The 16,895-nt window shown below is 40.0% G+C and overlaps 1 protein-coding gene across 2 annotated transcripts; it reads right to left on the reverse strand.

Annotated features, from left to right (window-relative positions):
* Positions 1-2,810: 2,810 nt before the first annotated feature.
* Positions 2,811-13,140, reverse strand: LOC115759080. Of its 2 annotated transcripts, none has more exons than XM_030699913.1 (6): positions 13,069-13,140; positions 5,380-6,532; positions 4,377-4,746; positions 3,700-4,302; positions 3,319-3,644; positions 2,811-3,249 (listed from the first exon to the last, which is right to left on the reverse strand). In XM_030699913.1, exons 2-6 carry the CDS (start codon positions 6,226-6,228, stop codon positions 3,013-3,015), a joined length of 2,385 nt encoding a protein of 794 aa, XP_030555773.1. In that variant the 5' UTR covers positions 6,229-6,532; positions 13,069-13,140; the 3' UTR covers positions 2,811-3,012. The 2 variants fall into 2 exon arrangements, with proteins under 2 accessions (XP_030555773.1, XP_030555772.1); XM_030699912.1 differs by having other exon boundaries at positions 13,060-13,140.
* Between the last annotated feature and the right edge of the window lie 3,755 nt (positions 13,141-16,895).

Below are 16,895 nucleotides of genomic sequence, written 5' to 3' on the forward strand. Positions count from 1 at the left end.
AATTCCAAATTTGGTAAACCAAGGCCTAGCTAATCCGATAGGTCTTTGAGTGTCTACTGATATGGCTTTTAGTGTGCTAACATAAATGAAGATTAACATGACATACCTGTTGGACTTGAAAAGTACGTCGACTTAAAAGAGTTAGCCCCCTATCCCATAAGTTCTTGGGCTTTGTGCTTCACAATGTGCAAAGACCAAAAGCTTGTGTTAGTCTCTGGAGTGAACTCACTTAACTTGAACTTCAAATTTCAATTACTAATTTGTCGTTTGGGGCAAAGGTCACTGGGTTAATGCTGGTTCAAGGCTCTATCTGGTAGCGCACTAGCCATTAATTTTATGGCCTGGCCAGGCATAGATAACAACACATTCATATGCGCACATATGGCCATAGCCAAAGAGCCCCAAACCCAAATGGCCCATTACAATCGGGTCCATTAACAATATTGGCAAGGGTCGCACAGCAGCCGAGAGAAAAAGGGTACACAAAAGGGGCACTAAATGAAAATTATGCGTGTGCCCAAACACTCAGACGAGGCCTACGACAAGGCAAGTGAAATTGTGAAAAGCTTTTAATGCCCACAAAATGACTGCTGCTTTTCCTTTTAGCCGGCTCTCGGCTGTCGACTGTCGGATTAAGGTCAACGCCCACCCGCTAAAATGTAGGCAGCCTTTTTTGAAGAGGGCGTTGAAAAATTGTTGTTGTTAGGGTTCAGATTTCATATTATTTTTAGTTCTTTTTTTTTTGTATTTTGGCGAAACGATTAATATCACTTAATTAAGGTGAAAATGTAGACGAGCGACAGCTGTCAAAAATGGGCGACGAATCAGATGTATCAAATGCCCAACGATAACCCAAAATTACAGAAGTTGGAAAAAAAATAGAAAGAAAGACACGAAAAAAAAAGTTCGTTTTTTATCCCATTTTGCGTTGCAATTTAATCGGAAACTGGGGCTGAAACTGATGATGCAATTGCGCATAAAAGTTGTTTCGCAGGATTAGGGATTGCTGAAAACATATATTAATAGTTATTGTCATTGTGCAGGACACAACAACAGCAGCAATCAAATCGCATTTGCCGTCATGCCAAAAGCGGATCTCTGATGGCAATCAATCAGAAGGCAGCAAAAGCAAAATCAGCCCAACAAAAAAGGTCGTTTCGTCTGATTTTTTCCCTATTTTATTTTGTTTTTTTGTCGGGGGGGTGAAATCAAAATGCATTTAACTTCTGTGGTAGCATTCGGCTTCGGGTTCGTCCTTTGGCTCGAGTTACCGATTTCGGAACAGCCCCTGTGCCAAAAGAGTGCTCTGCATTTGTGGCCACTGCAGAGCTGTCAACGTCCGTGCGGCTGCAAATGTAGACTTTAGACATGGGCTTAGAGTTGGGCGCGTGTCATATCTACACGAAAGCACGACCATCACAAATACACACGACTAAATGCAAGACATAATTGAAAAGTCACTAAAATTTTATCCAAGATTCAGCACGACAAATTTCACAACTCCCTGACTCAGTACATATACATATATTTCATCATATGTTCAATGCCCTGATTCCGTGACTCAATATGTCATATGGTCAAAAATATCATGACCACAATACCAGAAATACTACTTATATCATTTTGAGGACAATTACCATAAGACGAGAATTATTTACCAAGAAAATGTTCTGAAATTTGGAAAATTATTAATTTGATTAATTTTCTGAAATTTAGGAAAACGTATTTCTGATTGCAAATATTTTGGCTGCAGCTAAATTAAGATAAATTCATAGTTTTTCACAATTCTAGCTTCGAAATTGTGTCATTAAACCTGGAACCAATATATATTTCTGCTTGGAACATTTTTAACCTCAGCATTTTAGTTGGTCACTTTTAGTGATCAGTATATTATCTCAAGATTTAAAAATATGCAATATATATGCAATACAATAATAATTCAGAAAAAACAATATAAATATTGTCAAGAGAAAAAGTCGTGAGTTTTAAATTTATAATTATAGTTCGAATTTGCTACGCGTTCATCTCTATATTGGCGGGACTTAAAACTTGTCACTTGGGCCTGAACTGCAATTTAATCTGCTTGGCATTTGTGGATTTGCCTGCTGCGCTCATTTGACAAGTGCTTTGGTCCAAATGTTGGATGTTGTCTGTTGCCAGTTGTCTTCCCCTTGTCACTTGTCTCCCCGCTGTCACTTGTCTCTCCGTTGCCTACGTGTTGTCTCCCCGTTGTCTTCCGTGTTGCATTTGGTCGTGTGGCGCAGCCTGAGTGGCTATTATGTTACATTTCTAGTCGCTTTGTGTGTGGGTGAATGTCATGTGGTTGTGCCTCTAATGCACACTCAGAGCAGTCAGCCGTGCTCGTGTAGATAATGGGCTCTACCCGATACCGATAATGGACAATGGGCCTGTTAATTGAATTGGGCAAAGGTTTTGAATGACTTTCGGTGCGTGGGTTGACGGCAACGCCTCGCCTTGAAGGTCGCCGTGAAATTGTAATATTGTCCAGGGCCTAATTGTTATTTCTTTTTTATTTTATTTGTATCGATTTATTTTGAAATTTCAAAGGTATTGTGCGGAATTTGAATTGAGGAGAGAGGCCTGCTGTTGATTGTTGTGGCGCTCTCTGGTTATTTACTGGAAAAGACAATGGAACATTTTTTATGCTCCTGCCAAGGTTGTCCAAAAGAGAATACAATAGAAATCGGAGCGCTTGAGCTATCCAGAGCTGTTGTATGCCCTTTTCACTTAACCATATTTGACCGTCGATTATCTATTATCTTAACTTTATTATTGCTACGAGACACACACGTACCAAACACACGTCTGGCAGATGGTACATAAAAATAGTCAAACAATCTACTAACAACTTACGATCTAGCCAATAATATATCATACACATAGCGAGCGCGCATTCGAAAGATACAATATAGAAAGATAAGAAAGTAATTTATAAATATTAATATAAGTATAAGATTCCATATAATGTACATCAGCTAATATCCTAGCTGTCTAGGACTTGGGCTTTCGACTTCGATTTGGGCTGGTTCGCACCGAACGCCTCGTTGTGGTCATTGGCGGCGTTGTTGTGGGTGCCCTTGTTGTTGTTATTATTGCTGCTGTTTTTGTTGTTGTTAATATTGTTGTGGGCGTGGTCTTCATTGTTGTTGTAGTGGTAAGTCCGCGCACGCTGGGTCGTTCGCGATAGACGCACATGATCTCATCAGCCGCATCGGGACAGTCTATTTGCTGTGCTCAACGGAAAGAAGGAAAGGATGCTTTGAGAGTCGAGTCCCGGTATTCCCATGGATTGCCTACCTTATCGCACAGTTGATCAACGGTTATGCATTTGCCACTTACACAGCGCAACTCGTGGGGCAGACAGCGTCCTGGCGCTCTGGTGGGCGTGGCCATGGTGCTTGACGTGGTGCTCGTGCTGCTGCTGGAGCTACTGATCGCGATGCGCTCCCGTTCGCGCTGCTGCGCCAGAGCCGAGGGTGGGATCGCACTTGCGGTTCGGGTGGGCATCGTGGCTGTGGATATGCTGAACTTGCTAGTGGTGCGATTGGCACGTTGGGCGGAATACTTGAACTTGTTTTCCGAATCGCTGGTCATCATGATCTCCTTGCTGTCCCGAAAGTTAACTAGAGCGCGTGCAGAGATGAGCCAAATGTGGAATGAATCAAAGCCAAAGCTTACCAAAGCCCTTGGGCCCGCCGCCTGCTGCCGGCTCCTCTGAGCTGGCATTCCCTGCTGGCGCAGGCGCTGCGACCTGATGCACCTGGAACTTGGTCTCAGTGCCGGCCTCCTCATCCGTGGTGGCTGTGATGTAAGTGTATAGCTTTTCGTTTGTCTCGTTCGGCGACAGGAAGCTAGCGTAGGAGAAAATGCGCGGAAAGGCGTTCAGCTCGGCCTCGTCAAAGGGCGCCGCATCGCCGGAGCCGTACTCGTCGCAGTCCTCCTCGTCACTGGCATCGAAGCAGTCGTAGTTGAGATCGCAGCGCAGATTCTCCGGTATGCACTTCTCATTGGAGCGGCAGCGAAACTCTTCGTGCTCGCACACCAGACACTGCTCATCCTCGTCCTCGCCGCCGGCACAGTCCTTGATGTTGTCGCACTGCCACTGCTGTGGAATGCAGCTCCCGTCGTGACACTGGAACTCATTGCCATAGCAAAAGTTACGCCTGCGTGTGGGATCCTCGCATTTGTGCGTCTCATGGGCATCCGGATATTGGCTGCAGTCGAACAGTTCGCTCAGCTGGTCCGAGTTCGCGATGACAATGGAACAGGCCTCCAGTATGGCTAAAGCAAACAGCGCAGCTGATTAATGAGCCACCACCTCATCCTCCCACCATCTCTCTCTGCTGCTGTGTTACCTTTGCAGATGCGCCTGCACGGCGGCAGCTGTCCAATGTGCAAGGGCCTGCACTCAGGCTCCAGGGCGGCGCAGACAAACTCTACAGCGCGTGCCGAGCAGTTGGCGCTGATGAGCTGCTCATAGGCCTCCATTGAGGCGGCGTCCCGTGGCGCTTCATTCCCATTGTTGTAGGTCAGATCATAGTCCAGGACACCGCGACACATGGGCAACGCCGTTGAGATGCAGCCGCTGCCAATGCTGCTCGCTGGCGTCGTGATCATCGCCTCAGTCGGTCTGCCACTGACCCCCGAGGGCGGTGGCAGAGTCGGCGACACGCGGGTCAACAGATGCACATTGGCGGGGGGTGTGGACTGTGGTTTCGGTAGTAGCTTCAAAAGAATATGGGATGAAGAAGGTTTTTTGAAGAAAAACCAAATTTCTTGTTAAATATTTACTTTAAGAAGTGGAACCATTCAAAAAGTTTAGAAGTTTTTTGTTAAATTGGAAACTCGAGAATTATAACTAGTTTAGTTCTTCAATTATTTTTATAATAATGGAACAGGAATAGTATATGAAATATATCTGTATTTAGGATTTTATAGAGCTTTTGAAAGAGAAATAAAATTTCCTATTAAATGTTTGATTAAGGATGCGAAACTTATAAAGAAAAGAAGTTTTTCGTGAAGTTTGGTAACTCAAAAATTGGAACTAGTTTGGTTCTTTAAAAGTAAATAAATTATCGGTAGAAAATTAAAAGTACTTGTGAATAAATTATTTCCTTGTATTTCCTTTTATTTCCTTGTATTTCCTTTTAGCATAGAATGAAAAAATGTCATTATTTGAGAAGGGAAAGGTGCTCTTTTTAAGAGGAATGCTTGAGTTGATTTTAATAATCTTTTTAAAACGGGAAAACACAAAAATCTGTTTGTCATCCCCTATCAAAAATGCCGCAAACTTTATAAAATGTTGTTGGCCCATAAATGAAAATAAGCCAACCAAAAACTCCGAAGTTGAACACTTACATCTTTGAGTAGCTGCAGCATTCGTTTATCCTGTTCGATGGGCACGCCGAAGCTGTTCTGGTGGCCGGAGGTGAAGCGAATGCTGTCTGCAGGCAGCAGTACATCATCATAGTCATCGTCTCCCGTGGGCGTATCCGCCTCCGTCACGGACATGGAAGTCGTGTGCTCCCTGTTTATTTCGATGGCTCTCAGTCGCGTAGACTCTTGCATAACATTGGAATTCGCTGTGGTAGTTGCCAGCACCTCCGTGGTCTCCTCATCGAATAGGCCCTCCCACTCAGTGGTCGAGCTGGAGCTGGTCGCCTCGTAGCGCCGCTGCAGGAAACGCGCTCGAGCGACGCTGACGTCGTGCAGCCAGAGGCAGTAGGTGATCAGTCCGAAGAAGAGCAGCACGCTGGCCACAAAGATGATGGGCCAGCGCAGATACTTCCAGCGGCAGGCGCGCCTGGCATAGCCCAACAGCATCAGGGGCGTGGGCTTCTCATGCTGCTGCTGGCCAGCGGAGGGAGCTGCCCGGTTCAGATAATAGTTGGCCGTCAGGGGGTACTTGTAGCGGCGCACCTGGAGCTCAGCCAGCGTCTCGGGACTGCCAAGCATGCCGATGCGATACTTCTGGGTGTCGGTCCAGCAGGACTCGGCATCGCTGCCGCTGCTGCTGCTCCTTAATGTGGAGGCGCGGGAGTAGTCATCAGCCTTGCCATCATCGATGGTCTGCACAGTTATGTTGAGGCCGTGCGGATATTTGGTCGGCTGACGACGCATACCGTTCCCGTTGACGCTGCCTGCTGTTGATGATGCCTCATTATTAGCCAAGCCAGCGGCATCTTCAAGCGGCCTGTGTCCGTCCATGATCAGCAGCTAGCGAGGTTTAACTTTTTTTGTTTTTTGTTTTTGTTGCGCCCTCGTCTTAGCTCCAAATGTCAATTGCTGTCTGACTGGCTGCTGGCAAAGATTACATAAGCAATCGCTGCGCGTCTGTAGCTGGGTGTAATTGCTATTGTCTCTCAAAGCAGACGTCGCGTCGACTCTTGTGCCGCATTTGCTAATGTCAGAGCGATCACAAGGAATCAGCGGCAGATCCAAATCCAATTTCGGGAGGGCTCAAGTCAAAGTTGTTTGGTTTTTGGCTTTGGATGAATTTCGGTCGCGTTTCCTGCAAAATGTATTTGGAAAGGAAATCGGATTGCAAATGTGCCACAAAATGAAAGTGCTGCCAATAATTCATTTCCATTTGAAAGTTGTCACTCGACTTGGTTCGACTCAGCCGCCGCTCGATGCCAGTTCACGGCTGCTTCTTCAATTACGCGCATTTTTCCCCTGCCTAATTTCCCAGTCCATTAAATACAACAAAGCACCTTTCATCAACAACAACAACAACAACAACAACAGCAGCAGGCACAATTAATGACCACAAAACCACGTTTATCTTCTTCAAATTGCCGCAATTTTTGATTTCGGTTTCCCATCCGCAACAAACTGCAACTGCAGTAGATAATCGCATATTGGCCTGGCCTCCAGATGCCCCAAAAGTATTGCCCAATAGTTTAGAAAGATTAAAATGCGAATGGCTTTAGCAAGTACTCGCACATTGGGCAACCCAACCAGTCAGGTTGAGCCCGAGCCCGGCAACTGGCTGCAAATGTTGCGCCTCTGGGCCAAGACAAGCGCATGCGCAACTTGTTAGCAGGAAAACGGCCAATAACGGGCAAAAAAAAGATATTAAGGCCCAACAAAATCTAGAAATACACTACAAATGTACCTTATGAAGAATATTTAAAACAATTTTTAGAGCTGAGGAGACCTTCAGTTTAAACAAAAGCTTACATTCTATTAATATTATTGAGCACAGTCAAAGAATTAACATAAAAATTGATCTAAAGAAAGTTTAACTATCGAACAAATATTTTTTGAATATATTTTACTTATTAACTATAAATATTATTTTGCTTAACATGTTTGGAAGTTTATACTAGTTAGATATGTTCTAATAAAAATAAAATCTAAAATAACATTTTAGTTTTTTTTCAGGAGAGTTGTAGATTAATCCGTGAACTCCTTACTAATCAATTGTATGCTGATCGTATACTAAGTAGATAAGTAAAAGGATAAGGATTTAAAAAAAAATGCTCATAAAGTGAGTCTTCTACTGGTTCGAGGTTGAACATTCGAAAGGCATAAGTTTACTGTTAAGAATTCTCAAAAAAGCTGAGACTTATTATTGCAACAGTCAAAAGAAGACGCAGAATTTAATTATTTATATCAAAATGGCCAGCTGAGTTATTAGATCATTTGGAATAATCTTAAAATAAGTTCTTCTGAGAACACAAAATATGCTTTCTTTGAATTGTTGTGATATATTCAATTTAAAAGCTTAACTTTGAGTTAGCGACAGTAAAACTTAGATATAAAGATGCCGATCTATATTTAAAGATTATCATAAGCGAAAACTTCAATATATAAAAGTATAACTATTTAATATTGTTCAGGCAAGTTTTAAGCTAGGTGTGATACTTCTTTCTAGTAAGAGTATATCTCGCAAATCGCTTGAGCTTGGCACGCTACACTTGGCTGAGTGTCGGAGCTTCATATTCATCTAGCTCCGCATCTGCGTCTTTGTCTGCGTCTGCCATTTGTTGAGTTTCGACTCCCTGCCTGGGTGCTGACCTTTTCACTTTTGTTTTCATTTAGAGCCGCGTCTTGGCTGGTTGCCTGTCTGCCCTGGCGTTGCAAAGTGTGGCTCAAGTGCCCCCATATAGCTGCAGCTTGGGCAGAGACTGTGGCAAAGAGACGAACAACGAACATTGAACAGCGAACATCAACAGCTGTTGCCCGTTCGTTGGTCGCTTAATGAGCTGCAGCACAGCTCTCGAATCTCGGCTCGGTTCCACTCTGGCACTCTGGCCCTCTTTGGGCCGCGGTTCCCTATCTCTCTCTCTCAATGCACTGTTCAAAATTCGCTGGGCAGTTATTAATAGCATCGCTTGCAGCTTTATAATTTTGGCTCGAAGATTTGCTAAGGTCAGTTGTGTGGCGGGAAAACAGCTGCTTGCCAAGCTGTAGCCAAATACAAAAGGTCATAACATCAATTGACGGCCGGCTAAGCGGGCTCTAAAGAACCTTGCTTTAGGGTCGCCTTGAAGCAGACATGGGTGTAACTCTCATTGCCCACAACATAAACAGTGCAATTACGTGTGCTTCACTTAGCTCGTAGCTGATTCGAACTATAAAGCTGCTAATGGTCGGGCGAATGTGTTCCGCAGTTGCCTCATAAGACAACTCTTAACTAATGTGAGATGCGCGTGATCGGAGAAAAACTTTATGGCGGTTAAGTCATCTGGGAAATGTGCCGTGATGTACAAAATTACAAAGCTAAACGATGTTTAAGTGGACCCAGCAACGGATATTTTATTTCATATAATTTCTCAATTGCTCAATGCTTTGTTTAATAGAATGTTCAAGGCATTTTCGATTGCTAAATTTTATCACACAATTCTGTCTAAAAGAGGATGAAAAGGTTTTTTACATTTAAATCAGAAAGGATTTGGGAATACTATGGCAATCAATTTATAAAAAAAAGCTTTAAAAGAAAAAAAAACTTGCTACAGAAATTTAACTAGTTTTTCAAAGGAAATTAAAAGAAAACTTTTAAGAAATTGGCAATATTTTAATGAGTTGTTAAATCTGTTCGAACAGTTCAACAGACAGTTTTGAGAATTTAAATTTAAAAACATAAATACACAAAATTTTAATTCGTTAATTTTATAAATATACAGAAACAATGTTTAGAAATAAACCTTCCAAATTAATGTCTTTGATATAAAATATGTTAGGATTGACATTAATCAGTAGAACAAGTCAAAACCGTGCTCAAAGTCATGCTGGTAGTAGTCAACTTTTTGAAAAGCTTCAAATATCCAAATGTTGGATTATTCAATATCGAATCGAAACAATAAATTTGTCTTTGTTCAAATAGATGATGGATGTGCTTTAAAACTAGTCAAGAAGATTAAGGAACTGGAAATGCTGTAAATAACAATACACTTTGATAATCTGAAGCAATGTTTTGTTTTTGCGGCTCATAGAATCTATTCGTATTCGTAACACCCCAAACAAGTTTCTGTAAGGTTTTGTCGGTTCGTCGGCGAATTCTTGGCAATTGGCAATCGTAACTTGTTTTGCGCCTCTCACCTCTAGTTAGTAACTGTAGCTGCGTTTAATAGCAGGTAATATCTACTTTGTAATATCAAACAGGTGAAGTATTAGTGCTACCATGTAGACATGTTGTACACAATGGCCCATCGGGGGCTCATTTGGGCAACCATTAGAACACCTTTGAGCAATGAATTTACGCCTGAATGCCCCATCAAGTGGGCACCACGAATATACGTGGTTAGTGCAATCTTCAATCTATGCTCGATCTATTGCACAACTCTCCATATTCTGGCGGTCTGTTCACACGTCAGACTCAGACTCGAACTCGAGACGGAGGCAGAGACTTGGAATTAGACTCGGACGAGACGTGTTTCGCATTGTGGCTAACTAGCAGTCGACCTATGCACCACATTCCTGACATGGCTAGCGACTAAATTGCATTGATTACACGAACTTGTTGCGGCATCAGCTTCAGCTTCAGCAACAACAACAACAGCAACTGGCAACTGCAACAACAGCCATTGCAAATGCCAGGCAGGCATTGAGTTGCTTATAAGTTAAGTCATTTTGTGGCTATAATCTGCGCCAGAAGCAAAGCTGCAGCCAAAACAGATGCTGTAGTCGATGTGTGCAACTGCAGTTCAAAGTTATTTTTTATTTTTGTAAAATAAATTGTTTATGCTTTTTGATTTTATTTGGCTGTACAGTACTAGCCAGCACGTAAGCATTTAAGTATCTACCCAAGTGCCGGCCAAGATGTGCGAGGTGAACCAGCGAGCCAGCCATAGTTCGCCACAGTTGGTCAACAGCTTCGAGCCATCAACGGGGGGGAGGACCGACTAACTGAGACCAGCTGCTCCGGCAGCGGGTGGATGTGGACGTGGATTATGGCAGCCGAACGACTATATGCTCATATTTGTGCATGTTACAATTTTGTAAAGTAATTTGCTAGTTGTCTGTTTCTCTTCTCAATGAGTCTGTCTGTGTGTGAGCGCATTTGCGATGCGTCATGGCAGTGAATAATCGATAATTGATAGAGTATGCCAAGGATGTTGCACTTGGGGGTGAGAAAAGCGACCTACATACTCGTACTTCAGCATAGGAGAGTTAAAATGAGCTAAGTGAAGTGAAGTGTGATCGATCATTGTCGTGAACTGCTAAAAGTGACTGACGACGAGGTGAACTGCATTGAGACTTATCAAATGTGCATTAACTATTCAATAATCAAATCAAACGTATTTAAAAAGAGGCAAAAAATGACAGTCATAAGGTATTTAAATTCCAATTGAAACAGCCAAAAATAAAGGATATGCATAATTAAGTTCAGGAATTCTATTTAAAATATTAAAAAAAATTGAAGGAAATGGGGAATTTTGATATTCCTACATATTAATAAATAATAGTCTAATAATTTAGAAAAATATATAAGCTCTATTAGTTCATTATAGAATAGAAGTCATATACGAAATCAAATAAATAATAAATGTAATAAATAAATATTATACTTAAAATTTATTTATTACACGTACTTGAAAGTACGCTGTAAAATAATAATTAAAAAAAACTTGTCTATTAATGTGATGGACAGTTGCAAATTTAATTGACTGGTGCAATCAAATCAATAATTTTTATAGCAATTCATTTGAATATTTATATATTTTAAAAAAGCTTATTTATGGTAAAATTTTACAATAAATCATTAAACAAAAATAAAAAAAAATACACGCATCTCTAAAGATCAGAGATCAAGATTTTTTGATGGGTCATAAATTAATTTCCATATAAGATATGTGCACATAATATTACATATTCAACTCTATAAAACATCTGAATGAACTACTGTCAAAGCTAGAAACATAAATTCCAAAAAATAACTATAAGAAATATCAAGAACGATCTGAGAAGTCGTTAATTACATTCAAAAAAAAGTTTCTTAAGGAGTTTCTTTGAGATCAATATTATGAATCAGAACGCAGATTCACTAACTCATTGCGTTAAATAGTTTTTAAGATTTGATTCAACAATTTTTAAAATTGTATTTAAAATTGTATTTAATGTAAGCAACTATTATATCTTCTCTTCAAAATAATCCTCAACATATGATTGTATCATAATATTCATATACAAGGTTAAACATTAATAAAACTCAGCTCATAAATATGAGTATGAAATTTTTCAAATTAATTTTTCGCCTTTTTTCTGATCTCGATGAACAACTGCTTGAAAGCGGAACAGAGATTTTTTATTCACATTCAAATTTCGTTCTATAATTGTACGAGAATGTGTTTCTCCTTCTTGCTCTAATTATATTCAATTTTTTGTTAGACAGCGGCTAGATCTGATCACTATAGAATTCTTTTTAAATTGTCTACAGAAACCATCCATAGTCAAATTAACACATGAACTCAAGTTCAACTTTGATTTAACAAAGTAATTATTTAATAATTTGCTTTTATATTATTAAAATATTATTATTTTTTAGAATTCCTTTTAATTTTGCAAGAGTTTTTGTTCAAAGTCAGTTTTTCATTAAACTTCAACTCGCGTCAAGTCTTTAACTTTGCAACGTAATCAACATGTCCAAGTTTTTTACTGAGCTGCAGATTCTTAAGAATTGCACCTCATTATCATTTAAAGATAAATCCGTTGGCAACAGATGATTGCGACATCACTTAAAATGATCATCTTTGGCACTTGGCTCGTAACTTGCGGCTCGTCGCAGCTCACCTGCGGCGGTGCGGGCTGTCAGACTCATTTAAATAGATTTGTAATTAATGCAGCTACCAGATTTGCAGACCTGTTCGCAAACTAACATATAGAGTGCCTGCTCATAAGCTCATAAGCAATAATGATCACAGATCACACGAGAACCTCACACTTGACGCTTTTCCACGGTTTTGGTATATTTTTTGGTCTTGGATCTTCTGCGGTTAGCTCGGCCGGCCGACTTTTTGAGTGCTCACTAGTTGTTGTTGTCGTTGTTGGTTTGGTTTTGGCCATGTTTGTTGCCATGTTATATGTTAATCAAATTTGATTGCAATTTTTCATTTAATTAAAAGCGCAAACTTCAAATATTTACAAGTCGTTATTATTTTTAATTTATTTTTTCTGTCGATTGCCGATTGCATATGGCAGCTGCAATTTGTTGTTGTTAGTTGTAGTGCGATAATTACAAAAGTCATAATTTACATAAAATAAAAAAACAAAAAACAACAACGAAGTTGAGTTTGGCAAGTGTTTGCCGTGCATTTGAACCTTGCACGCTAACAGCTTACGAGATACACACGCAGCGCACTTGCAGATACATTTGTATCTATAGCCAAATAGTTGTGTGTACTTTTATGATTCGCACTTTCTGCTGCTGCTGCTGAGCTCTGTTTGAAGTACTTTTGCATTAGCCTTAACAATATTTATGCACTTGCGGCTCATAAAAACATAACAAAACATTAGCATTTTTAAGGATTGATTTTTGTTGTTTTTTTTATCGAAATTGATTTTAGTTAAATACTTTTTTCAGCTTTAACTCACACTACGCACTTGTTGTAATTAGACTCGTGGTTGTTGTTATTGTTGTGGTTCGTTGCGGCACGCGCGTCTCTTGGCCAAAAGCTCCGCACGTTCGGCAGCCAAAATTACGACTGAAACCTTTGCCAGTTGGGCGATTTGCTTGAAGACGCCAAAAATGAGCATGCGCAGCCGACGCGGACAGCGACTGCGACTGCGGCAGCGTTAGCGGCAGCGACTGCAGCTGTGATATCTCTTTGATATTTGCTACGCGTTCTTCTTCGCGAAGAGACTGACAGAAGTGGCGCCGCTTTGGGGCCTCGGCCTGGGAGGGAGCTCAACGCCGATTGACTTTCGGTTTCAGTTTGATTTCGTTTTCGCTCAGCTCCGGCTCAGTGTGTCGGAATCTGGTATCACCAGTGGCTGACTCTCGGCAACTGGCTTTGTATCTCTTCGACCTGACTCTTAACTGGTCCGCATTTGGACACTCTCTTAAGGCGTCGTTCGATGTACTTCTATTGAGTTGGCATCGTTTTGCGGTGCAGTCAGTGGTGCACTGTGTTAGCCGCCTGGGTTACCCACGTTTACCTGCACCGCCTGCATCTTGGCGACGAGCGCAGTTTGGGCCACTTGAAGCCGCTTTTGGGCATTGTTGCCAATATTTTAATGGTGACGTTTATGCTTAAGTTATGATGCCATCTTTCTATCATATGAGCTGGTTGTTGTTGCTTTGTGGTTGCCTGCTTGCCTGCTGAGTGGGTCATTACGGCATTGTTTGTGTCTGGTCGAAGCGTGCTGCCAAAGAACGTTTTACGTTTCGTTTTTCCAACTCAAAAATATTTTGTTGCGAAAAATGTTGTCAGCCGGGTGTGTGGGGGGCACATTGCAATAATGTTTAGTTTCAAAGTGTTGAAATACCTGCGAGGATGTTTAACAACTTATTAGGAAGTAGTTTGATAGATATCTTCCAGTTCTTTGCTCGTTAAATTTAATATAACTTAAATGTCATCGTGGGAGTGTAAAAGTCGTGAATGCAACAGATGCAATCGTGAGAATGACTAAGGAACTGCTTCTCTGAATAACTTATCTATATATCTATATCTATATCTATATCTATATCTATATCTATATCTATATCTATATCTATATCTATATCTATATCTATATCTATATCTATATCTATATCTATATCTATATCTATATCTATATCTATATCTATATCTATATCTATATCTATATCTATATCTATATCTATATCTATATCTATATCTATATCTATATCTATATCTATATCTATATCTATATCTATATCTATATCTATATCTATATCTATATCTATATCTATATCTATATCTATATCTATATCTATATCTATATCTATATCTATATCTATATCTATATCTATATCTATATCTATATCTATATCTATATCTATATCTATATCTATATCTATATCTATATCTATATCTATATCTATATCTATATCTATATCATATCTATATCTATATCTACTAATCTATATCTATATCTATATCTATATCATATCTATATCTATATCTATATCTATATCTATAGCTTATCTATACTATATCTATATCTATATCTATATCTATATCTATATCTATATCTATATCTATATCTATATCTAATATCTATATCTATATCTATATCTATATCTATATCTATATCTATATCTATATCTATATCTATATCTATATCTATATCGATATCTATATCTATATCTATATCTATATCTATATCTATATCTATATCTATTCTATATCTATATCTATATCTATATCTATATCTATATCTATATCTATATCTATATCTATATCTATATCTATATCTATATCTATATCTATATCTATATCTATATCTATATCTATATCTATATCTATATCTATATCTATATCTATATCTATCACAGGGTACAAATAGAACGAAATACAATCATTTCTAGCTTAGTTCTAAGACTGAAGAAATATTTCCTTTCAATTGCACTTTGATGAAAGATTTATTCATCCTGACGGTTTACTTATTGATCTACGTCGCATGACTCCACATGGCTGTTGGACCACAAACCGTGTCTGTCCCCACCTCTCTACTTGGCCAACAAGTAGCGCCTCCCACCCAGCTACAGTTTCATTTTGCGGTCGTGGTCGGCATCTTGGCCCACTCCATGGGCAAGTGGCAAGTGCACTGTAATTGGCCGGGCCAGTGCACGACTCTGGCTTGAATCAGGCTCAAAAGCACGACCAACCACCGCTAACCAAAGACGTCAAAAACGACGGAATCGATACGCAATTTTTTATGGTCGGGGCCACAAGGTTAGTGGATTTGTAGATTTGTGTGCACTTTCTGGTGTCCGGTGCGTTCGGCTGTTGATTTTCATAGCTTTTTATGGCGGAGATTTGCAATTATGAATGGTTCAGTTCAGTTCAGTTCAGTTCAGTGTGAGCTGCATTCTAAATGTCAATGTTATTGCACAGCTACACAGAGCCAATTGCCCGTATCTGTGAGATACTTTCGGTGTATTTGTATCTTTAACTGGCAACTGGTAACTGGCTGCATTTGTTGCTGTTGCTGCGACTGCGACAGGCGGTTGTCTTTTTGGTGTGTGCTCATGTGGAATTTCCGCTATTCAAAACACGAATGCGACGCACCTTAAAAGCCACCGACTCCCAACGACTCCACACAGAGTCTGTGCAAAGATATTGAAAAATACTTGAGCTGTATTTAAAAATAATCTAAAATAATAATAAAAATTTCATGCACTTGGAGCTCATTGAGCGCCATAAATAATGTGTTTGCCATTGTGCGTTGGCTGTTTAATTGTTGTTGTTGTTGTGTCTGTTTGCTGGGTTGTTGCTTCGTTGCGCGTTTCTTGACTCTGGGGCTCAACTGAGAAATCAAATCAATCATTTTGCACGGAACGCCACTAAAAAATGCAATTGTTTATGCTATGTGGGTGTGTGTGTGAGACTGTGTGTGTGTGAGTGTGTGTGTGTACTGTTATGACAGCGTCAACAAAGCGCAGCGATATTAAAGCGTTTAATTAACACAAAAGAGTTCAACAACAAGCAGAGACAAGTAAAAATCGCTCATACGCTCCGTTGAACTTCAAGCGAGCAGCGAAAAACACGCACAAGGAAAATCCAAAAGTGAATTTCCAGGCATGTGTGTGTTTGTGTGTGCCAAGGTGTACCAAGCGCATGATTAATTGTGCAATTGAAATTGAATTAAAAGCGTGTAAATAACACGAGTTCCCCCAAAAACGGGGCAGATGCAAAGAAATCAAGAAAATGTTTGAGTCATAAAAAAAAGTCACACAGTTGCAAAAGAGCTGCAAAAGTGCTGTAAAAGTGCTGTAAAAGTGTTGTAAAATAGGTGCTGAGCCATGCTAGCTGGAAGTAAAAATGAAATAAATAAAAAGACGGCAACGGGGCACTTTAATTGAATTTATGGTAAATGCAAATGAGTGGGAAACTGAAATAAAAATCAACTGCGAATTGATTGAGGCGGGAGAAATATGCAAAAGGCAGCAGCAACAGCTACCACAGCAACAACAACAATAACACCAACATATTGTGAGTAACAGCAACAACAACAACAACAACGTTGTTCATATTGTGCGAGCTGCTGTGGCTGTGGCGCGATTACGATTAAACACGCTTGTAAATACTGGATCATAAAAATCGAGACAAAAAAAAAAAAATAAAATAAAAAAACAAAAAACATTAAAAATCAACTGAAATTGAAACAGAAACTGCAACCGTAACTTAAACTGAAAAGTGTGCGACGTTGTGTGCAGCACGAGCTACAGCCCGAGATTATCTCCGAAAAGTTCACAGTGAAGG

Source organism: Drosophila novamexicana, unplaced genomic scaffold (assembly GCF_003285875.2).
Source record: "Drosophila novamexicana strain 15010-1031.04,08,12 unplaced genomic scaffold, DnovRS2.1 tig00000193-arrow-pilon, whole genome shotgun sequence".
Taxonomy (NCBI): domain Eukaryota; kingdom Metazoa; phylum Arthropoda; class Insecta; order Diptera; family Drosophilidae; genus Drosophila; species Drosophila novamexicana.

Coding starts and splice junctions, on each gene's coding strand:
- LOC115759080 (XM_030699913.1), bottom strand. CDS start 6,228: ATGGACGGACACAGGCCGCTTGAAGATGCCGCTGGCTTGGCTAATAAT. Junction 4,303..4,376: donor GTGCAGGCGCATCTGCAAAG/GTAACACAGCAG, acceptor TGTTTGCTTTAG/CCATACTGGAGGCCTGTTCC. Junction 3,645..3,699: donor CGGCGGGCCCAAGGGCTTTG/GTAAGCTTTGGC, acceptor CACGCGCTCTAG/TTAACTTTCGGGACAGCAAG.